At 36.4% G+C, this 25429-nt stretch overlaps 1 protein-coding gene across 3 annotated transcripts in view; it reads right to left on the bottom strand.

Annotated features, from left to right (window-relative positions):
• Positions 1–25429, bottom strand: part of CADM2 (cell adhesion molecule 2) — a 571525-nt gene that overhangs the window by 164975 nt on the left and 381121 nt on the right. For all 3 annotated transcript variants that reach the window (XM_053934157.1, XM_053934159.1, XM_053934158.1), the window contains one exon: positions 3999–4148. In XM_053934157.1, coding sequence (XP_053790132.1) covers positions 3999–4148 — 150 coding nt within the window. The remainder of the gene's footprint in view (positions 1–3998; positions 4149–25429) is intronic.

Here is a 25429-nt window from a genome sequence, read left to right as displayed (position 1 = left end):
ATTTGATGTTTTCAATGAAAGAGAAAGAATTCAAAATATAATTGATACACAATGCCCTTGAATCTCTGAGGTAGAGGAACCAGAAAAAGACAGAAGTACCAAAAAGGACAGCAAGGAGACAGACAGATCATCAGTGAGATCAAGTCCACCAGACCAAACATTTCTATTTTCATATATTTTAGCTACTCTGTGTTAGAATAATAATGAAGACAAAGTTATTTCAGATCTTAATATATTTTAATGTCAAAGAAAGAGTTGGAGGGAAGCAACAGTTTCACCTTTGTAAGATAATAAAAAAAAGCTGTAACTTAATTTCCTGTAGGAAAATAGGATTTCTTTATCCTCCCTATTCCAATCACCACAATGAGTCAAACACATTTTAGGCCTAAATTTACAATGAAAACAAAGTAGATGTACTGCAAGTGATGAAGACCTGGAAACAACCTCTGAACTGTAATTTCACATTCACTAAATTCAGTGTTGCCTTTTCTGTAACGAGGCTTGCCTGATTTTTTGTCTATATCATTTTAAGGCTGTATAGACCAAGTGCCAGAAATGTCCCAAGTTAAAAATAGTTCTTGTTTCCTTCATAAATAATAAATAAATATTAATTTGATGTGAAGGTTGGGGGTGGAAGTTATTTGTTACCAGCCACACAATCCTCCCAACTGAGAAAAAAAAAAACAAAAAAAAACCAAAAAAAAAAACCTCTTAGAAAGAGGTGGCCAAAGCAGTATGTGAGGGGAAGCAGAAGAGTAATTTTAATAATGTGGTTTTGGTATTAGTGTGTCTGGCTCATTGCACTTCTGTACTTTAGAATATCTAGAACAGAAAAGGAAGAATGACTCCTAACTTCAATGTCAATGATTGCATTACTGTTCAGAAGAATGCAAAATTACATGAGTGTGATTTTCATAATATATGTGTCATCCATTTTTAATACACTGGAGACTAATAGTTAACCCCTTGTGGAAAGGCAGAGGAATTTGAAGGGCACATTTCTTCCAGGTTACTGACTCTTCTTTCCTTTTCCACCAGAAGTTCTATTTTGGTCAGAAAACAGCTTTGCAAGACAGAGGAACCAACTTGCTTGAGAAAGGAGCACGAGCATGGAAGGGATCTTGCCAAGGACAATCCAGCAAGGGAGAGCTTTTCACTGCATGGAGAATTTCCTCTATTTTTGGCACCTGTTCTGCCATATAGTGGTGGCACTAAGGTCTATGGTTGGACTTGATGAGATCTTAAAGGCCTTTTCTAACCTTAATTATTATATATACTGGCAGCTTTCACCTCCTTCATATTCTGCTGGACTCTCAACCCTCTTTTGACACTTACATGCATTTTTTCATTTTACTATTTGACTCTTTCATAATTATTAAAATATATAGCTATCAAAAAAAAAAAAAAGGTTTCTTGGAGTTGTTTTATACTTACAGACACGAAAGAAATACACTCTCACTCCTATGTGTGCCAGTCATATAAATAGAAAATAACCTATTAAGGGGAAGTATAGTTCAAAGTAAGCAAATTTGATTTATTTCTGAACATGGCAACACTCAGAGTTACTCAGCTCTGATGCATATAAAGGCTGCTGGTGATGCTGCTTGTCTAAGCTTCTGTTTTCCACACAGCATATAACTCTATAGTTATTCAAGCTTCCATTAATTTTCAGGGTTTGAGAAACACAGCTATTAAAAAGCAATGTTCATGGTGTTGAAAGGACAAGTAAGACCTGGAGGTTGGTTTTGGCTAACAGGTTTGAATAGACTCTGGCAGAGGCACTGCTGGCAATAAATTAAATGCAATGACTGGTTCAAGTAGAAAGCTGCTTTTTTATTGCCAAATGGTATGCCTGGCTGGGAGAAGTGGGAAATGAAGAAAGAAAAAATGGGGAAGCCTTTACAGTTTCACTTGCCATCATTTCCTGACAAAACCACTAATAAATATCTCTCTCCATTTTGGCTCAATAATGTAACCATCAAAAGCGTGTGAAGGAAATATCTTTCTTACTTATAGGAACCCATACATATACAAACAGGAAAAATTGCCAGTGAAAGCTGTAACTTCACTTTCAGGAGTGGCAGAATGTTTTCCATGCAGGAATTGGATGTACTGCTCACCCCTCAGTATACTTGAGACTGGAAATATCACACAGAGTGCACACCGCTGCTGACATAAGACTTAATATCCCCAACTAAAGGATCTGAAGTTTTTCTTCACCACATGAAGGCATTTCCATGTGTAATAGATGCAGAGTTAATTCCCCCATAAAATTAATCATCAAATATTCCTTCAAGTCTTGGGACAAGCTAAAAGTTCAATAAAGACTGTGGTCCCTTAAATTCACACACTTGAGCTCTGCACATTTCCTGTGGGTAACATAAATTGCTTCTAGTACTTACTACTCTGCATGCCATTCAAATTCTGTTGGTTTAATTCATTATATTCAAAACTAATACAAACTTCAATTATTTGTTGTAAAAGTAGAGATTTTGCTAAAGCACACAGAAAATTCAATTCACACCAAAATGGCTACAATGCTCAAATTAATGTATTTGCAGTCCTCACATGTCTTTCTCAGCATGCTTTAAAATGTCACTTATTTTATAAAAGATATAGATTTTCTGAGTATTGATGTGCCCTATCAACAGAAAGGTGTCTCTGCTTTTAGTTTTGCAGACGTTACCTACCCACCCCAAATCACTAATGATTACAGCTAAAATGAAGGGGTGCATGCGGGCAAAGGTGACAGCACAGGACTTACAGCTGGAAAGTTTGCTCTCATCTTCAATCCTACATTCAAAAGGTACTTATGATTTCAAAGAAATTGCAAATCAAATGATTACACGCTACAGGAAATTAGATAAAAGAGAAAGGAACCACTTCAACACCATCAAGAGATTCTATTCAGCTATTATATTAATAGTAAAAAAAACACATATTTTGATTACAGCTTCTGCAGGTATAAAATGAAAGGTTTTAGATTCTCTTTTATTGAAGTGCACAGATCCACAAAGTGTTTTCAGTCCTACAAGGTGTTTTAAACTCTTGTAATCATTCAGCAAAGCATTTGGACAGCAGTTCTTTAATTTTGAGCAGAGTAATAACTGCACTTGTTAAAATATGTTCTAGAGTATGTAGCACCTTTCAAAATAAATTCAAGCACCAGAATTAACTGTTGAACTTTTGTACCACTGAAATCAGCACCAAAGCTTCTATGTTTTTTAAAGCCAAGTGATGAATTTATTACTCCTAACTTTAATTTCTTTACAGAATCTACTGCAATCTTTACATGAATGCTCTATTATGTAAAATGCAAAGCTTTTTCCCTTCAATTCAATGTCTACAAATATATAGCACTTCAAAATAATGTCCTTATTTTTGTAAGGAATGGATGTTTCTGGTCTTTTGTTCTTCACTAATTTAACTAAAATGTAAAAAAATCTGTGCATGGAAACATTGGAAACATCTGGACACAAAATCCAAGCATTTTTCTTAGCTGTTAAGAACAGCTACCACAGCAACTGTGCATTGCACCAACAACCAGACTGCTGTACACTAGTGGCAAACAGTAGGATTATATACATAAATGTAAAAACATATAGAATATACATTTATGCATACACACTAATAAAAACAAGTCACAAGTTTTATGGGCTAGCACTTCTCTTGCCACTCATAAATGCTCTTTCAATGTAATTTTCAACAATGTAAAATTATCTTAAAATAAACCTTTCAATGCACATTATCTTAAAATAAGCCTTTCAAATCCTATTCCTTTTCTTTAATAATTTAAATATAATATAATGTGCAAGAGAGTATTTCAGTGAAGCCCAGAAAAAAAAAATTAAAAATCACATAATCATTATAATGGAAGACATCTATTCCTAGGATATATGGGAAATACATTCATATCAGAGTATTAAAGAGAAATGGTTTTAAGCATTTCTTTCTTATAAAAAAACAGTGCAGAAGCATGAGTTCAGGAAACAATTTACCTTTCTTGTCATCGAAGTACAGTGTCTGTTGAGCTGGATTTGACCACTGGAGGGAGGTGTTATCATTTTGATCGACCCTGCAGGTCAAATTTGCTGTTCCACCTTCAACAACTGTGACGTTCTGTGTGAGTGGGAACTGCCCTTGGCTGCCTGAGGAGGGAGGGAAGGGATGCAGAAAGGAAGAGAACAAGAGAAAAAAAAAAAGACAATATTTAAGTTGCAGGATTGAATTTATTGCAGCAGCTTCCCACAGATGATAGACCCGGAATTCAATGTGATCTAGTCTGACCAAAGAAAGGTAGTACAATAATTTTTTTAAAACTGCATTTACAATATATTCTCTGTATCCGAGAAACAGCTGGATGGATTTAGAAATAAGAGTCCCCCCCCCTCTTTTTCCCCCTCCATGAGTCATATTATTTAGTTCCAATGAAATACTCAGCATTTTTGTCTCCTCAGACATACCAAAGACAACTCAGTGCAGGCAATACAGTTAAATCATTGTTGAAAACATCACTGAGAGCATAACATAAAAATCCAGAGAGTTTTTAACAGAGAAGGATGGGTCGACCTTGACTCCCTGTTTCTTTTCTATACATTTTAAAGGCCTCTCAGGATGTTGCTTTCTCTATCAGGTTTGCAAAGTTGTTGGAGAGCAAATGTAGTGTGAATCTAACACTTGCTGCATGCTCTGTTGGGGGAATATGACCTGAACTCATATGAAAATGGAAGAGGTGATGTAGTAGGTCTCTTTCACATCTGTGATTCTATCCCAAAGCATTATCAATCACATTAAGTGCTTGCTGAAAAGTCACTGGGAAGTTTTCCAAATGCCTCTACACAATACAGGAGCAGTATCAGTCAGGTTCTTGAATCACAAGCATTTCCAATGGCATAGTTAGACTAAAGTGTTTATGTAGTGTTATAGCACACCCCTTGTCAAACAGCACAACACATTCTGACAAAAATGACTGCAAGAAGGGAGCACAAAAAAAACCCATGGAAGTAGATTTTAACATGTGTGGGGAAAGAAAAAACTCTTCAATGATAAGCAAGACACTTCATTGAACATATGATTGTTATCTAGGAGATATATTATTTATTTAAGGGTACAATGCAAAAGAAAGACAACCTAATACTCCATATGAAATATATGCTTCTTTCTTCTACTGCTTTTATAGAGGTTCTATTAAAAGAAACACTGAAGAGTAGGTAGAGATGCTTGCATAAGAAGTGTAATGCCAAGATTGACACTCAAGTGGGATGTGTCAGAAATTAAAAACCTCTCTACAGTCTTACAGGAGGGAACAAGCTCATAGATGTGTCACAAGCCCATAATATATACAATAACCATTGATGATACAATACAAAATCATAAACCCAGCATAAAACCTTCAGAGAAATATCCTGTTTTAGTGGCTCTCATCAGACTTGTTCTCAGCTAAGTTAAACTGAGGCCTGTCTTCTATACAAAAGCATGATAATATGAAAATCTATTATCTAGGATACAGGTTTGCAGATGACCAGAGTAAAGAAGTACTAAATAAAAGATTAACAACTGAACTTATATTTGACCTACTGATATTGCACAAAACAGAATTCTAGCCAGATTTTGATTTCCCTATGTAAAATGATCCCGATGGCCTCAGACATGGAACAAAATCACCCACATCAGTGAAATAAATAAAGTATTTCCATCAAAATGTAGATCTGAATAACTGGTATAATTTTTGTAATGATATCAACCACAGCTGTCTAAAGATCAAGATTTACCATGTACTGATATTTACTCTAAGTGGGTATTTACTATCAACAGGATAACAGATATTGGTAAAAAAAAAAAATTAGGAATACTAAAAATACCATAGCTAATTTAAATGCTGCAAATAATAAATGCCAAAATTCTCATGACATTCTCTGTATCTGACACTTCATTAATCAAACCCTGCTTCTTGAAAACCACACATTGAGAAATATATGATGAGAGAAAAATCATAAACAAGGATGGAAAAAAACCCAGAAAATATTTGTAATTTCCTTCCATTTCTCCTCTTTCAATTTCAATGTGTCAAGGAACTTCAAGATATTGCACAAATTGCTTATCATTTAAATTAGAATTTTTTAAATCCAGAAAAATGCACACAGCCTGTTATTACTTCCACTAAATTGCAGTCAACTTACCAAGGAAATCACCTTCTAAAGTATGAGCTGTGAATAGGAGGCTATGTGGGCTAAAACACTTTTTGCCTAGAAGAAACATTAAACAGAACCTAGGGCCAGAGATTAGCACAGTGAAATCTGTCACTTACATTAAGAATTGGAATGGGAGGTAGTTTAATAAAGAACCTGCTGTAATGATTCAGGACCCTATTAACACAGATTAGGAGATCTCCCCATAATTATCCTGCATTCTCTGTCTGATATTACAGCTCTTATCATGAAGGTGTCAGTGTATGTGCACTCTATCATTTGTTAACCACTGCCGAGTCACAGACTCATCTCTGGTCAAGAAGCAAACTATTCTGATCAACCATACAAATGGAAACTATAGGTGCCATAACATGAATAGGTCAGAAGAATTTTCTTTTTTCTGACCAACCTAGTGACTGCTGATGATTTGGAAACAAGAAGTAATTTAGAATATAAAAATAAGACCAAAATGTTTGTCTTATCTCTTGCCAGCAGAGAATCTTTATGGTTCTGGAGAAGGTGCACAGAGCTTCATGGGAAGACTGGACTGGAGAAAGAGGTACAGAGAAAATGAGAAAACATCTAATATGGAAAATAGCCTGAATAGAAAGGAGGGAGCCTTTGCAGGACAGAGAAAACTATATAAAGCAAGTCCAAATGAATGGATACTGCACTCCTCTTAAGGAAGACAAAAAATATTAGCAAGTGATGGAAAAACTAAGACAAAGAAAAATTTATGAGATTTACTTTATTATTTGCATCTATCTTGAGACACTGAAGTAGGGCTGGAAGGAGAGGAGAAGGTTGTAAAGCCCTATAGGAAACAGGTGAACACTAAAGAAAGCATCAACATCCTGCCCTTTTACTGCAGTAAAAGTGTCAAAGTGGTTTATGCTACTAGAGTCCCCTCCTGGTTCTTGAGGATCTGACAATATTTTGTGGGAGAGGCCTTGTTTCTGTTAACGTCCCCTAACAAAAGCATTCCATCTTGACTTAACAAGTCCAGTAATGGAAAATTTAGTGGCCCCTTCAGTAACTTTTTTTCAGAGAGTAAAAGCCATCATTGTTCAAACAAAACCACAAAATCTACTTCTGCTCTGAATTTGTCTTGCTGTAGCACCCAGCTTCCACTGGCTCTTGCATCTTTTTCACTGCTCTGAAGAGCCCTCTCTTATCAAATTTCTCTTGCAGATACTTAGAGACTATGATCATATCACCCATTAACCTTCGTTTTGATAATCTAAATAACTTGAGCTCTTAAGTCTTTCTGCAGAAATCTCATTTTTCTAATCCTTTAATTAGTCTGTGCCTCTTCTCTGTGCCCTCCTCCATGTGTCCTCTCCTTTCTGAAGTGTGCAGCCCAGACGTGGAAGCCCCCCTGCAGCAGTCACAGAAGGCAGAAATACAAAGGTGATGCCACTTCTCTGCCAGTTTTTAGTATTACTGTTTGCACACTTAACTAAAAGTGTCCTTTGGCCCCGTGGTCAGACCCAGGTGTGGCTGAAGGTTCACCATGGGGCTGGTATTTTTCCTCAGACACCCTTCCAGTTCTCTTCACTGCACTGAACACAGCTTTTTAGGTAAGTTCAGTAGAATTTATTTCCTACTTTACTATTAACTGAGGTGATTGACAGGTATAATTGAGCTAATGAATATGACAGTGATGCTGACCATCCTAAAGACAGGGCTGCCCATCCAGCTTTCTTTCTATCCTGCCAGCAAATGGCTGGGAATGAATGACATTGCTAACCTCCACCAGCAGGTCAAGTCAATCAAACACATAAATATACATATATCCACTACAGTCTGTAAAATTACATTCTGTTCCAAAATCAAATCTAGAGGGAGGACAAAAAAATTTAATGCCTGTATGGAATACAGTAATGAAGTGTTAAAAAAAAAAAAATACTGACAGCCCACATTAATAATTCCCTTGCATCTGAAAAGGAAAAACTACACGGTTATGCAAAGGTAAATTACAACAGCAGTGATACTACTGCAGAAAAGAGGCTGTGTCAAGGCCTCAGTGTCATCATGTTGTATCCCAGCCCCTCTGCTCATTTTAGAAGCTTTGTTAGCAACATTATTTCAACTTTTTGGACTAGACAGAGCTATGGTTAAGTATATTCTACCACAGGTTGTTTCTGCAATGCTTTGTGGAGGACCAGTACTCGTATCTCATTAGCCACAAGCTGTTTCCTGTCAAGAAAGGCTGCTTTTTTTTTTTTTTTTTTTTTTTTTTTTTTTTTTTTTTTTTCATTCTTCCCACCCAGAAATCATGGCTAAACTGCTTTTACATTTAACACTGATTTTTTATCTTGGCATGAAACAAGTCTATGTAGAATAATTATCATTTGGCCCAATCTGTAAACATTCATCATGTGAGTTTACCTCATGTTTTTTGTTTATACTTGGGTTAGTTTTTTTGCTTGGTTTTGTAGCTTTTTTTTTTTTTTTTTTTTTACTTTACAATGAGAGCTCTTTAATGAGTTTAACACTCCCACTTAATGCTTAGGTGATACATTCTAATCAATTTATCAGGCTAATTATAAATGTGACTAGGTGGCTGTAAGCACTAAGAAAACATAATTTTCACTTTAGTTTTGTTTCTGCAAAGGTCTTTTTTTGTAAAGTAAACAGTTATGTCACAAATTAAGAGCAGTTCACAGTATCAGGGCAGCAAGCTTTGCCCCTCTGTATCAGAAAGGCACAAAAAGAAATGGTTTTAGTTAGAGAGGATGGCCTGGAAAAGAGGTGAGACAGACAGCAGTGAATTATCATTGTTTTCCCACATTGGTTCTACTTTTGCGAGCCTGGCTGACCAGTGTCCCCGTGAGGTAAATTAAGCTTATCAGCATGTAAGAGGAAAAAAGTAGAGTCTAAAGTTTTATAGCAGAGATTTATCCTTTTCAGTCTTGCATGGAACCACAAAGCCATGGCTTTTTATTTGACACCTCTATAGCATGGTGTCAGCCAAAACCAGAACCCATAAAAAATACAAAGGCTTAGCAGAGGAAATTAAAAAAAAAGCCCTAACTTGAGCAAATTATTTTTCAAAACAGCCTGATTTTTAATGTTGATTTTAACAGGACCAGGCCCTGAAAACAAAGTATTTGGGTGTGAGAGAAAGCAGCTTACTACTTCAAATAGCAGCTTGCATGCAGCTTGCATGTGTAGGGAGACTATATTAATTTTGGCCTTCTTTCTTAGTAAAGAAACTGAAGCATTAGGGGGAAAAAAACCCATTATGATGAAATATCTAATATACTGAATCACTTTCCTGGCTTTCTTACTTAATTTATATATGAAATAATGCAAACATCTCTCCAAGGAGACAAAGTGTTATTAGCTTGTCTTTACCTAATTTAAAGAGCAATGATATTGTGAACTGCATATCAGCAGGAATAAACAGAGATCTTCATTACTGTGCAACTGTGGGTTTCTTCTGACTTTGCAATGGGAACGAATCTGCTTCTCTATTTTGTCAGCATGGAAACCAGATTGAAGGTTCATGCCCTGGAAATTCTGAAGGAAGAAACTACGCAAGTTGTTGCCTTTACTATTTTTAATTTCTTTTTTAGAACAGTCCTTAAGACTGTGGTAAAAATATCGATGACAGATTAAAAAAGACAGTTTAACACCTGATGCACAACTACCTGCTTTGCTTTATTCTAAAAAAAAATACAGCAATGTGCCTGAATGTTAATCTGCACTCACACAGCATTTTTAAAGAACAAAAGCTTGCCTGAGCATTATTTGATACACAGAGTCCTTGACTGCATGAATTCACCTTTCTTAACTTGCTGTTTTAAATAGCAGTAATTTACTTCTATATCTGGATTGCAAATACTTTTTGAGTTTATGCAGTTATGCTGTTCAGTTTATGTTTAAGTTGTTTGCTTACTGAAGAAGCATCATTTAAAAAAAGAAACAAACCAAACCAACCAAACAAAATTGTGTCCTCTAATAACTGTTACATACTCCAGTAACAAAACCTCTTGCAGAGAACACTGGAATTAATGAGAATACTGTAGAAACTTACTACAGAATGACAGGTTTAGTAGAGAGAAGAAATAATGCAGAGACTAACTGTTAACCCCAGACTGTGCATTCAAGGTCACTGAGCCTTTTTAAATGTTTCAGCAATACTAAAATAATGCAAAGGCAAAGGACGAGAGTGCAGTCCCTGATTTCAGACTATGAAATTTATGTCTGACAGCAAAAATAGAAAAGGAAGAAGCCACTTCTTCCTTCCTTCACTCCATGTGTTTCAGGTGTATGCTTCAAAACCAACAGGTAACTCAAAATAGAATTAATTTGGACTATATTACAGTGAAAGAGATTGCAGATATAAATTGGAAAAAAATACATATTGAAGTAAAATTATTCCACAACAATAAACAGGAAAAAGTATGAGAGAGAATAGGGGAAAAAAAAAGAAAAAAAATAAAAGGAGGCATAAACAGTGCTGTTTCCTAGGAATCCAGCCTAAGTGCCTATTTTTTACTCTTTTCAGGCTATCACCTTGGTATTACTTGCTTGTCAATGGAGAACAGTATCCAGTGATTTTATTCAGTTATTATTTATTGAAAGGCATTCTCTTCCACCACTTCGAATTCCTGAGGAAGTTGCAAATCCAAACATAATTGAAGTGAACCTCATCTTCCCACAAAAGTTGTAACAAACTGATGAATTTTCTGATTCTCATAATTGTAAATATGGCTTAGAGCTTTGTGCCACTTGTCACTTTAAAGCATTATGCTCAATTCTTTGTGCCTTAACAAACTGAAAAGTCCTTTTTCTCTAAAAGCAGGATAGCATCCAGTCCTGACAAGAAGAGTAAGGAATTGGACACTTTAATTTCTTTCAGGATCTGGGTCTCATTGTCACCATATTTCTATTCCTAATTTGTAATATATACCAAAGATATCTTTGCTAATCTCCCAGTTATTCAGAAAGCCAACCACACCTTTTCCCACAATTCTCCCCTATTTTAATCCTGCTTTGAAATACTTTGGGCAAATTATCCAGAGTAATTTCAGAATAAATATAATTTAACATTAATGCTGGGGGAAAATATTTTGAAAAATAATACTTTTATTGAAAATAAGTAATGTGTAAAGAAGATGGAAATTACTAGAAATTACAAAGTAATTAAGAAAATTTTGGCTAGAAGAAAAGATGGACTGATATAATTGGAAATATTAACTTTTCACACAGAATTAAAGGAAAACAATTTTTCTTCAGTAAAAACTAAAATATTTTGGTTTTTAATTTTTCAAATCGAACATTCCACTGAAAGGTAATTACATAAAGAAAAAAATGTAACAGTAGATTTGATTCATCTTTTCCCTCCTCATTTTGCTGCACTTTCATGACTTTCTTTCTCTCATTTCTGAAAAATTCTAAATCTATTGGGAAAAAATGCTCTCTTAGGCTTTCCAGCTATTAAGTTCTATAAAGGAAAATATATTTGCATCTCTCTAGGAAAACACTCTTCCTCCTTCCTTCATCCTTAAAGACAAATTCTGGTATTTGAAGTCCAACATGCAGGTAACCCACCTGGCAAGGACTTTCTTATTGTATACCTATTTATCTTTGTTCTCTGACAGACCTTTTTTTCTATCTGAGCAGAACACAACCAAGGTTTAAAATCCTTCCACTTTTAACTTTGCTTCACCAACTTCTGAAATGTCATTCAAAGAGAAGTTAAAAGACAGAGAAGAGGCAGCTACACAAATCAGCTCCAAGTAGTGCTGTTGTTTGAATGTTTGTGATCTCAAAAAGCATTCAGAAATCCCCCATAATTCACCATAACTGCACTGCTTATTGTTAGTTATAAACATGCATGGCAAGAGCTCGCTCACCAAATGGAACCTCCTGTGTTTAAATGGAAGCCTGAACTTTTCACTCTATTGAACAGCTGAGCAAAAGTGAAAATTAAAATTGTTCTAGGTTTGCCTTAGTATTTGCCCACATAGTAGTTTTATTCTGGTTAAAAAATTAGAACTAAACATGTCTTGTACATATTGACACATATATGCCCATATAGGAGAGGGGAGCAAAGAACAGTAATAAAATTGCTAATAAACTCCAGCTTGTTTCTGTGAATTTAACTTCTTTTTACTTCAGTATATTTTAATTAGACTAGAATAGCACATTTAAACGCTGATCTTACCACCCCTGGTTTGGAAACAAATCTGAATAAGAATCACCTGTCAATGCACCAGTACACTAAATAAATCTTTGCTACCTGGCCCTCCAACACTTTTACTTCTCAGTTTGCTTCAGATGACATGCCATCTTCAAAGGTAAATGAAGAAAACAGCAAAGGTGGAGAAAACAGATTTTGATCACAGACTTATCTGTTCTTATTACAATATCACTGGTGTTTTTCAGTGAAATACTCCGTAGTTGTAAGTAGTACTGATAAAACTATCCTAGCAGTAAATGGGGATCAATATACAGGAGTCAGATCTTTGAATTCTGTCAAGGGAACAAAATATGGACAAGCTAAACACACTTCCTAAAAAATCCCTTTCATAAATATAAAAACTATTACGGAGAGTTGTGTTTTAACACACAAAAGAATCGCTGCCTTAAAGGTGGGAAATATGGTGCATGCAGTTTGATCTGAACAGGCACTACCCTTAATGACCTTGTGTTGATCAATACCTAAACACATTCCTGGCCAGCTGGGAATGTTCCCCGAAGAAAGCAGTTCTGATTCTCACAAAGGAAAAGTCAGAATGATTAATAAAGTGCTTTCCACTTGTGATCATCTGTATATTCACAAAGTTTTCACTCCTGATGATTTCACCCATCCTGTCGATATCTACCTTCTTTGATGTTTGACTCTTTTTCTTGTGCAGAGGAGATCACAGCTCTGTTCAAGCTCATGAAAGTTCAAGTATAAAACAACAGTTTTAAAACTGACTTTGTACTTGATGGGTTGTTTTTCCTTCCCTTGGTTTGCACAATAAAATAAGGCCAGGACTTTGTCTGGAGAATAACTGCTTTATACAATTCTAGCAGCCTTTTTGAGCCAAACTACAAACAACAAAATTACTTAGGCCAGACTACACTTTTAGGCATCAGAAGCCAGGCTTGACCTACGGAAATGAAAGGCAGTTTACACCAAAAAAGGATATATATTCCACTCTGCCCTCTCCCCTTGTTGCCTCAACACTTGCTCTTTCCCTCTGCTGTGTGTCCCAACAAAGAATGGCCCTTTCCCTTCTAAGAACACTATTTGTATTTCAGAATGACAGAGGAGGCTTCTTCCTGTGCAACCTTCTGAGTGAAGAGAATGTTTTCTCAGGTGATTGCTTTTTGCCAAATTTCATCTGGGAACCAGGTGAATTGTTCCTATAAGCAGATATTAGAAGATTAGGATTTGATCCTGCTATTCTTTCAAGTACCTGTTTCCCTAATGAGTCTTGCATGCAGATCAGTTGTAGATGTGGCTCTAATTTTATGCAATTTAGATATCACTCCATGCAAAACTGCATTAGGCTTCGGTGTACTTAGAAATAAAATCACTTATTCTCCTGACTTTCTTTCTTCCTCCCTGTGGTCTATGAAATATCCATTGATATGGCAGTGCTGATCTGCAGCAGTTCTCCCTGCTGACTTAGGCCAGCAAGCTGCTCATGAATCTAGCAGATGTTTCAGTTGTCTAGGCCAATGGAAACCTTATGGACCCTTTTTTCTTCATCCCCTCCCAGGAGCAAATGTTAGTACAGCAGATATCTGGATGTGTGCCATGTAGCAGCAGAGACAGGAAAAAGCTGCTGTGGCTTCGCTGAGCATGGTGCTGTATAATGACTGTATTTTTTTTTTCCCAGTCCTCTCTAAGAGCGTTATTTACAAATCTCATGCTCCTCACGTGTAGCTGAACACAAAATTGGGTTCTTTAAAACGTTCCCTAAACTTCCCCTGTTGTGCTATTGAACCTTAACCCTAGGTTAATATACAGATATAAATTAGAAAGGTACACTCATATGTTGGTCTTCTATTTCCCTGCCAATATAAATTCAGAAATGCCTAAATGCAAGTTGCATTCTGCATCATGCCCCCAACAGATTGTACAGAGTGTGACAACGGAAAATGTTAAGGGGATTTAGGACAAGAACAATTTAAATGTTTTTAAATTTAATTTAAAATATGGAAGAGGTTGCCCAGAGAAGCTGTGGATGCCCTGCCCCTGGAAGTGTTCAAGACCAGGCTGAGTGGGGCTTTGAGCAACCTGAGACAGTGAAAGGTGTCCCTGCCCAGGGCAGAGAGTTGGAACTGGATGAACTTAAAGGTCCCTTAGAACCCAAACCATTCTGTGTTTCTATGATTCTATGGCAATTTAAAGGGAATTATATTCCTGAATTCTCTAACTGTCCTCAAAAACTGCTTTTTGAAACCTTATTTTTTCATCACTTGACCTCACTTTAGCAGTGGGTGGTAGGAACAGTCTCTTATTCAAAATCTCTAAGTTCTTATTCTAGAATGTGTTTCTTTTTTTTTTTATTTTGACCTTTGGATCCCTTTTATTTGTGAAAATTCAACATGAAGTCTGTCATTTCCAGTTGTCCATGAATAAAAAGCTTCAACCCAAATATCATATTTGCTTGAAATTGTTGCCCTTACTGCTCTTAAAGGTAATAATTTGGTTTAACAATAGGGATCAGCAAAAAAAAAAAAGAAAAAAAAAAACAAAAAAACCCAAACACAACAAATTTCTTTATGCATTTATGAAAAATATTTTTAGATATAGGCATTTATTATTCCCCTCACATGAGACAATTAAATTATGACTCCTCAGAAAGTACAAAAAGAGACAGGACAGAGGCACCTATGTAAAGTCAGTGGCAGAACCAGAAACTCAGAAGTGACTTCTGAATTTGCACAAGTAGTATTAGCATTAGCTTCAGTATCATCTGGGCTGAAGCCTTCAACTTTTTTTAAACAAAAAAGCCTAATTTCTGTCCAACAGGCTGACACAATAACTTTATTCATCAATTACTTTCAATTAGAAAACTGCATCTTTCTTAGGAGTTTTGTTTTTTGTCTTCCTTAAAATCATATTTAGGTATGTCCTCTTGCACAAAGAATCCCTTACAGATCTGGAATGAGAATCACAGTTAAATTAACTGTATTCAAAAGGCAAAGAATCAAATTAATCAGCTCCATATAAATACCCTCATATCTGTACAGGTAAGTTCAACTTAAAAAAAAAGGCTAATCTAAGGAACTACAATAACTCCATAATTTAATTAGTATAAAAATTTTAGTGAATTTTATAAAATGTCATCCACGAGGGCTCTCAACAATAACAGTTTTGCAAAATAATATATTTTTTTTAAATCCACTGAAATGTAAGAAATCAGCAAGTAAATTGATATGTGCATTAAACTAATTTTCTAGGTCAGTGAATCAATGTCAGTAATGGTTGACTAGATTCCTTACTTGGCTGTAAGAATATTTTAGTAGAAGCCTTTTCTATTATAATTTACTGAATTATTATAAAGGTTATTTGCTACCTAACATAATGTTGTCTTCTAGAAAAGAGAATCTCCTGAATTTTACCAGAAAAATTACATGGCAGAGGAGGATGTTTGATAAAATTTATAAAACTGATATACTAGCTTTAATATAGAGATATTAATCTTTCTTTAAACAGTTACAACACCTACCCTAAGCAGGGAAATATATTTCTCCATTAGGGAAATATAAATGTCAAAGACCATATTTGCATATCAGGGGAGGGCAGGAGAGGGGAGGAGGAGACACAATGACTAACATCTGTTGAACAGATTGAGATAACAAGAGTTTTTCCAGACAGCAGAGTGCATTTCTCAGGTGAAGAAATGAGGGAGGATTACAGTGGATTAATGTGTTTCAAAGTGGAGTAATGCAAGTTAAATGGGAGTTTCTGAGCTAAAGAATTTTAAGGTAAGTTTTGAAAATACATAACATACAACAGCTCTTGAGTTTAGGTCTTCAGAACAAGCATAATACTTTTAGTAACTTTCAAGCACAGCCTGTCCTATATTTGAGTAAAATAAGTCGTGGTTTTTTTTGGTTTTTTTTTTTTTTCCCCGTAGCTGGTCTTTGTTAGTTTTTTAAACCTACAGAGAAGAAAATGCAACATGCATATTTCTACATCTTGTTGCCTGCTTACATTCAACTATTTTTTTCCTTTCAGTTTGCACAAAGCATCTCATTCTTGGCATTCTTCCACAGAGCTATCAGAATCCCTGCTTGAAACACCATATATGAGAGGAAGGCAAGAGAACTGATCCCATTCACCAAGTGCCTTTGTTTTGAGTATCAAGATTTCTGTATTCTCAAGACCGTGCACTTGTTTATGAACACTGACAAAGCAAAAGAGCAAGTGCTTAGAACACAATGTGCTTTATTAAGCACATTGCTACTGCAAATTTTATACCCCACACACAGCTATGTGCTTGTAGAGGCAGACTCATTTGCAGCCATTGCAGAGTAAAACTGCTTTTGTTGTGGAGTAGTTAGGCGAGATGATAAAGATTTGGAAAAATGTTCTATTTGGAAAGGGGAGCTGATGATGTAGTGGGGATTTTCTGTGATGAAGCTGTACAGTTTAAAAAGAGTGCACAAAGTTCTACACCTCTGAGCACAGAGCACATCAAACAGCAGAAAGGGTGACTTTGCCCATGATTCAAATCTGTTCTCAGTCAATACTCAGGCTCGAGGCATCTATCACACTTGGACTCTTCTTTTCAGCACTGTAGTACAGTGCTTAGTGCTTTCTCTTCAAAACAGGCAGTGCAAAGTGGCCACAGGACAAGTCCTACAAGGGTTCATTGGGTTATATCCCAATTCACAATGTAACCATCACTTTCACTAATCTTCCTGAGTTTCTTTCACAGAACCACAAGAAAAAAAAAAAAACATATCAACTAAATGACTAAGGCAAGTTAAATTCTATCACCAGTGGGTATCTTCCATATCTCTCCTTTGGGCCAGGCAGCTGTGGAATAGACAACTGCACTGTCCTCTGCAACATCATTATATTGCTTTTTTAATCTTAATTTCAATAGCTATGTATCCCCCACTTTGAGAAGGTACAGAAAATCCATAACAAATTCTTTCCAAACCCTTAGTAAAAACCTAGCTTTCAAGTGCTGTTTTACTCACTTTTAGATGTTGCTCCTTCTGCTTGACTCTGAGAATCAAAGGAACAGAAAGAATGATAGCAGTGAAGACATCTTTTACTATCATGCACTGTATAAAAAGCCTGAGTGAGTTCTCCTGAGCCCCATGGAATTACAGGCTATTACATGCACTTATAAATCTTTCTTATAGCATTTGTTGGACTTTCCATTCTGCAATCCTCCCAGAATGATGAACATGGATTTATCAGCACAGTAATGCCAACATGAGTCAAAAGTTAGAAGTGTTGCTTGCTGTAAAATAATCCACATCTAAAAAAACCCAGGAGCATAAAAGAAAAGTTGATATTCTCAATTAATTTGACGTGTAATTAAATCATGTCTAATTTAGACATCCTCCCACTTAGAATTTACTTTCAGCCATGGAAAGCAGTTGCCTTGGAGCCTTTTGTCAAGCATGCTCCTCCTGTATGAGAGATTGGATTGGTAAATCTACCTTCCTCTGTCACTGGCAGTAGAGTCAGTAATATCTCTGCTGCTTCCCTCCAGATGCTTATTTCCCTTGCCAAATGCTGCTTCCCTGAGCCTGTGTGCTGCTGTACCACTTCAGCTGTCAGACTGGCCAGACCCTGAACTGAATCTGTGAAATGATTGGGTTTCAGCTATCCCAGGCTGGATGGCAGACAGCTGAATCAGTGCAACCCAGGTCATGAGGACTGGGAAGAACTTCTCTTATATCAGCTTGTAAGAAAGAAAATCATTACTGAACCACAAAGCTGTAATTTCTTGTGTGCAGGAAACACACAAGATGTGTTTATATGCAAACAGATGCATGGGGCTGAATAACAAAGCAGTAGGATTACAAAAGATGAGTCAAAACTTGGCCAGAGTTCTCTTAAATATTACACTAAGTTCACTTACAGAAACAACTTACAATAACATTTCAAAAAGGGAGTTTACATATTTAAAAGACCACGAATAATTAGTTGGCTTCAGTTTAACATAATTCTGGTTCTGTGTTTTCACGGAAAAAAAAAATAAACAAGGTAACTATTATGATCTCCACGCCAACATTGCAGAGTCTGTTTCACTGAAAGACTCTAACATTATTTACACTGCTTCTGGGCAATTATTTCAAAATAATAAATTCATTGTAGCTAGAGCATCTCATTCCCCATGCATAGAAACCTAATTTTCTAGCAGCATATACAGGTTCTTAGAAGATGCCCTCTGTAAAAATAGCTCTTAATGGCTTTGTGTTGGGATAAGAGGGGAATAATAATAAAAAAAAAAAAAAAAAAAACTAGACCCTCCTTAGATTTTCAGTAAGAACCATTTATATATAGTTCTTGTAGACTTGCACTAGACCATAAAGAGTATTTTCTTTTTATTCACTTTACTTTAAAACAGGTAGTACAGGTCCATCCAAAAATATTATAAAGAAAAAAAATCTTTAAAGCAAATGAATCTGCTCCAAGAAAGGATGAAAATAAGGAGGAAAACCAACCACTAAAATTATGATTTTTGATTTGCATAAATATTTCCAATTTTTTATGCAGTGCCATTTGGGAAAAAAAATATAACCCAGCAATTCTGAGACCTGGAGCTTTAATTAAGAAAACAAATGTAACACCAAACAACATGAAACTTGTCACAGAGCAGCAAGACATAAGAATTTTGCTTTTCAGATACAAATGAAAATGTGAAAGAAAGGACTGTATGTTATAATGCTGCTGCAATCTGATTCTTCTGTTCCAAAAGGCACATCAAATGCACTAAGATGCTGGTACAAGGGCAAGGAAAAGTCCAAAAGTTCCATCCCAGTCTATATTTAAGAACTTGTACAATGATACAGAAAACTCACTTGCTTTTGACTGCTCTAACTACTGATGTTACAAATACTCTTGCTTCAGGCTTCATATACAGAAGGCCAGCATCATGGGGAAGAAGGAAAAGAAAAACAAACAAACAAAAAATCAACAAAACCAGCAACCCCACTCACTCCCCAAAGCAATATCACATTTGTTTGGACATGGGAAGCTCTGTTGCAATAAATTGGAACAAAATGTATGGCGAACCCAGTGATTGCAGAAAGCCCTTGGAGCCCATGCAGCACACTCTGCATGAATAAATGCAAACACAGGTATTATTGCAAGAGAGAGATTAAATCAAATTTTTGCTCCAAAATTACAGAAACCGTAGACACTTAATGAAATAGGTCACGACATCTCACGACATCTGTTCCAACACAGTTATACAATGAGAAGCTGACTCCCCCTCACTGCTACAAGCAACATTTTCTAGCTCAGCCAGACAAGAAAGTTAGACAAGTAAGTAAATTTCTTATCTGTTCTCCCTCATATACTTACAGATGAGTTGGCCAAAAGTATTAAAATAGCAAATGGAGGTAAAAAGTAAAAGGTAGTTTTCTAGTGTGACTGTGCTATTAAAGATGAGGTAGAAAAGCTATACTCGTTCTCTGAGCAAACACATTCCTAAAAAGTCAGAAAAAAACTTTTCTGGTGTGTGATGACACATGGATTCCTGACTACAGAAGAAAAGTCAAAAGGATGGTAAAAAGCTTTCTCTACTCCATTCCCCATCTTGAATTTATGGTGTATTTGTAGGCTTCATTTAATATCATTAAAATAGCCACAAATCCACATTATGTTAAAAAAAACCCCAAACTTTACAGCTTTAAAATGCAGAGAGGAGCAATGAGAATTTTCATTTAGAAATGCATAGGTGGTTGTTATTTTGTTTTGAAATATTGCTGGAAATGGAAACATTTAAAACTCCTTTTTTTTTTTTTTTTTGCCTTTTCTTTTTTTTTTTTTTACCTTAAGAATTTACTGAATTTGAAGAATGGAATTGCCTCAATGAGTTCCAACACATTCATTTACACATTTATATATAGTCTCTAGCTGTATCACAGCATTAAAAGAGGGATTCACAGAACACAAGGTCTATCTACATTTTCCTCCTACAGGTCACAAGAAATAACAATAAATTCTTTAAGCGGAAGCACAGAATAGATTATACTAAGGTTTCTAAACCAATTTTCATTCTACTTCAAGTTGTGTGTGGAGGGAATTGGCTAATAAAAAGTCTTGCACACAAAATCCATTACAGGAAGGCTCGTTTCCCCAAAAGTGGGTCAGAAACAATTTCAACCTTGTTAACGGGATGGGGAAATGGTGACTGTTGAAACAAGCAATGCAAGAAAGAAATTTTGAAGTCTTTGTTTTGCACCCAACCCCTAAGTTGAACAAACAAATTTTAAGGGATCAAAGCTAGCCTATTATGAAGCATAAAACTATCTCTGCTGAGAACCATAAATTATGTATGGAGAAGGCATATTTACCAGTGCTGCTAGTAATGCAGAACATCTCTGAATGAGCACTGACTGCTCAATGACTCATGTTCTTTTGTGATGAATTATGCAGGAAGCTCCAACACAACTGTGCTAAGGTGCTGGAGTTCATGTACAGGAGGGCTTGAGAGCCATTGAATAAGTGGGAGACAAAAGTATTACCTTTTTTCCTTTTCCCTTTTACTCAGGTCCAACGTTTTGTGAAGAGTAATTGCCACTAACACAAAAAAGAATATACTGAAAAAGTCAGATAAAATTATTGTCTTCTCCACCTCCTTCCATTTTTTTTTCCTTCTCACCTACCTCTCCCTCACCACATATCCCTTCCTCAAGTGATGCAGCTACATAAAGCTTTGAAGTACTGATTGCAGTGATGCACTAAATTTCATGAACAAAAAAAAGGCATTTGAGAATTCAAGATCCAGCATGGTACATCAATTTGAATATTTCCTCCATCATGGACAGGTAATTAAAAATAAAAAAAAAACCCTTTTGCTTCTTTCAAAATAAGGATGGTTTCAGAACAGGTTCATTTATAGTAAAGGCTCCAAAGAATCTGAAATAGTAGGGAAGTGTGGGGAATATCTGTGTGGCCCAATGAGGCACAATGCAACAGCTCTTCCCAGCTCTGAGGCAGTGAGATCCAGAAGCCATCTGCTCCACATCTATCCATGTGCCTAGACTGCTTTGATGCAGAGCTATGCCCTAGCTGTACTATTTCTGATTCAACACCTAAGTTAGCATCTCTCTCTGGTTGCTTCACTGAACTCCACAAACTGGAGTGAGAGCAGGGATTTTTAGCAGGCACAATCAAAACCAAGTGCAGGTTTTCCCATCCAAATTGGAAGCACATAAGGACACAGCAGTCTGTCATCTGGCTCGTTCCAGAAGATGGGAAACCAATCTGAAACCCCCACATGCAGAGTCATTGTGAGCCTGCTTGGTTACCCAATACATGTGTGGACTCGTGGTAGTGAGCACATTATTGTTTCTTAAGACAGAGGGATGAAAGCCTGTAGGGAAGCCATCAGATTCAGCTAAAAATATGGTGAAATACCCTTGATACTCAACCTGCCTTAATATGACATGTCAGGGAAATACAAAGTGTAGTTTTCCCCCAAATGCTCAAAAGCTGTTCTGATTCTAATTCAAATATCATAGAATCATACCACAGAATGTTTTGGGTTGGAAGGAACCTTAAGGATCATCTGGTTCCAACAACCCTGCCACAGGCACACCTTCCATCAGACCAGGTTGCTCAAAGCCCCATCCAGCTTGGGCTTGAACACTTCCAGGGGTGGAACATGCTCAGCTTCTCTCTGACAGTGAAGAATTTCCTCCTAACATCTAGACTAAAACTACCCTCTTTCAGATTAAAGTCGACTAGATCTTTCCTTTTCTTCTAAAAATGAAGGTTACATTTCCTTTTTTGCAGCCAGTGGGAACTTCACTACCTTGCTACAACTTCTAAAATATAATGGCTTAGCCACTTCATCTGTCACTACCCTTAGGACCCACAGATATATGAGACTATTTTTCAGTCCTTGTGCTATTTGTGCTATCCAAAGCCTTTTCTATTTATTTAGACCTATAGAGAAGTAAAAGTATATAATTTTCACCTTCTTTTCAAAGTGAATACACCGGTTTAAACACAGTGCATTTTTTCTAACTTCTCATTTAAAGCAGGTGGTTGAATTTTCAAATCTTCAGGGACAAATATCCATCTTGGGCTGAAACTTTATCTGTCTCAATTCAGGAGAGAGGATTCATTTTTTTTTTTCTCTTTAAGAAAGTTATAAACCTCATCTTGAAGTCTTTGAAGATGAAATGTATTTTCCCTGTGCTCCTAACTTCAGCAATGGCCTAGAGACTTAGCAGGAAAGTAGGTCATTAGAGTCCCAGATACTTTCTTTGACACAGCTAAATGACATTTCTTCTGGAATCCAAATGTCATTTTTGCCCTTTATTCTTAGAAAAATAGATGTCAATCCCCACTAGAAAACACTGTGATCATTACTTTTTGATAGAAAATTTAAATCAATGGAAAATAAAATAAGTTGGAGGTACTGTGTCTCTTCAGCTTCTGTTTCATATCAATTTTCTAGGCTTCCTGGGCTGCCCAAGTATGTCTCAGCTGCCAGTCTCTTCTGTTCAAGAATAAATCTAAAGGTATCTGAGGCAGCATCTGTGCATTTTGGAGGCTCACAGAGTTCAAGATCCAAAAAAAAATTCTGCTTAGTTTCACACCGATTTAGAAAAAAAAAGCCAACCTTTTTTAGTGAACTTTCAGGCTACAATCTGACTTCACACTGTAATGCATCCAACAGCCTAATCACTGCCATCCTGCAGATAAGGGAACAGCGATGGCTGAAACACAAAGCTCAACAGGTTTTAAGTCTAAATGGCTAATTTCAATCACAAGGCACAAGTTAAGAAACCCTGTCTTGGCATCCTCCTGTCACCAGCCCAGACCTCTCCTCCAGCACAGCAGCTCCTCCTCTAAGAGTCCCCACTTGTCCCACACACATCTTAAGCATGGCTGCAAAATGTTTCAGACTGACTGGTGTTTTGTGGTTTTCTCTTACGCTCCCCCAGGATACACAATTTGTGTCTAATAGAAGCTCACATCGCACACTCAAGGAAACAAAGCAGAGAGGAACAGAGAAACAATGTGTTTGTAAAATAATTTGCCATGAAAAACCCAGCAAGTTTCATTACAGAGACCTCTTTAGCCACAAGGCCTTAATACCTGAATGACACAAGTGACAGAACACTGAAAATGGAAACAGAAAACCCACAAAAATTCCTTGGCAGCAGCAGACCAGGGCATGGCTTACCAGAAAAAAATTCTGAAATTCAAATCACTATGCAATCAGACCAGTAGAAATATGGTTTAGTTTAACTGATATGCAAAGTTTATGTAAGCATTTAGTTAAAAATCCTTTCCCACTTAATTCAGGGCCATCTTCCTCCTTTCAGGAGGTCCTTCCTGCTATCACCCTTTGCACAGGCCTCAAGTATATAAAATTCTTGTTTTTCCTTCTTTTCTGTAACAGGCTTTGAGCAGAATCCAGGGAAAGGGTTTGGACAACCCCATGAAAAAACCAGCAAGATACAGAATCTGTTTTCCTAGGAAGTAACTTGAGATATTAGAAAAGAAACATCCAACTAGTGAAATTATAAGACATTAATAGGCATCTTTTCTGCCCCAAGCATGGAGAAAGCATCTTAAAGCCAGTCTGATCAGAAGAAACCCTGTGTTAAGATCATAACAGATTCCTTTACTGCCAATGAGGGAGGCAGATAGACTATGTTACATTTATACCGTAACCCAATACTATATTATGCCTCATACTTTTGCAACTTTGTTCCATAAATTCATAAATGTTTGTTTTCAAGTCAATATACCCCTTCAGCCATAATCTTGCACTCTGACAAGCCAAGTAAATGACCTGACATAGAAAATGTTAATCTCTGCTGGTCACTGGAACAGGTGTTGAACTCCCCAAGCTGCTGACAGAGTAACAAGTTGTGCCTCTACAGGCACAGCAAGTTGGGTACTGAGTGATGCTGCACATATTCAAAAAAAAAAAAAAAAAAAAATCATTGCCTGGCTGTCATGGATCACTGCGAAAGCAAGAAGCATGCCTGAATAGCAAGAATTCCCAAAGGAAAGCTTTTATAATGTCAAATAATGCCATGAGTGCCTGGGAGGAAAAAATAAAAGAAAAAAAAATATATATAATAATTTTAGAGTCCATCAGTGAGGTACTGATAAGTTAGAATGTGACCAACAAGCAAACAGGAACTATGGAATAGGATTTACAATATCTGTAGCAGATTGGAATGCTCTGGAAGATAGGCATTAGACACTTCAGGAATTAAACATTAAATGTTGCAAAAACCAGGAAATCTCCAATAAAGTCTTTAAAGGATACACAGCGAGTCCAAATACAATTCTGCTGGCACAGAGCACAATTATGTTATGTACTTAGGATATTGATAAACTAATTATATGGCTACAAAGTTAATGAAATAATGACCAGCCAAAAATTATGGCAAGAAAAATACAAAAACCCACCCATCAGGAAATTATTATCCATGTAGTATAGGTATAATTTATGTGAGATTAGAAATTGTTTTTGTTGTTGTTTTTTTGTTTTGTATCTCATTGCTTGCCTTTTAACCACCACTAAACAGCATTACACTTGCTAAATATTCATGTCTTGACCAAAAAATCCCAGCTAACAAATCCACCACCAAGTCACCTTGTGTAGATTGGGAAGGATAAGTGAATTTGTTCCCAGCAAATGACCAGGAAGAAGTGCAATCTAAAAGTATCATTCATACAGAAGAGGGCTGATATATCTCACAGAAATTGTGCTGGACAACCTTAAGGACTGCAGTAATAGAAATGAGAAAAAATCCCCATGCACTTGGGGATTAAAAATTGAAACTTCAGCTATCCCCTAGAATCTCATTAGCTGAGAACAACCGAGCAGGAAGAAGACACATTTTCTAATTTATCACTGGATGAGTATGAATGACCAATATGGAGCAGCTTCAAGGGAAGCAGTTATAAGACAGTTGAAGTATTTCTGGTAGACGTAGGAAGGCTGGATACAAAAGATGCAATGAATCCCAGGTAAAACATTGCAGAATTTTCTGCTCACTTCAGCCAACAACAGCCAATTCACACCATGACACACTGGAAAAATATTATC

Source organism: Vidua chalybeata, chromosome 2, assembly GCF_026979565.1.
Source record: "Vidua chalybeata isolate OUT-0048 chromosome 2, bVidCha1 merged haplotype, whole genome shotgun sequence".
Classification (NCBI taxonomy): Eukaryota; Metazoa; Chordata; class Aves; order Passeriformes; family Viduidae; genus Vidua; species Vidua chalybeata.
Note: the sequence above shows the minus strand (reverse complement) of the source record. Positions and strands in the feature narration are given on the sequence as shown.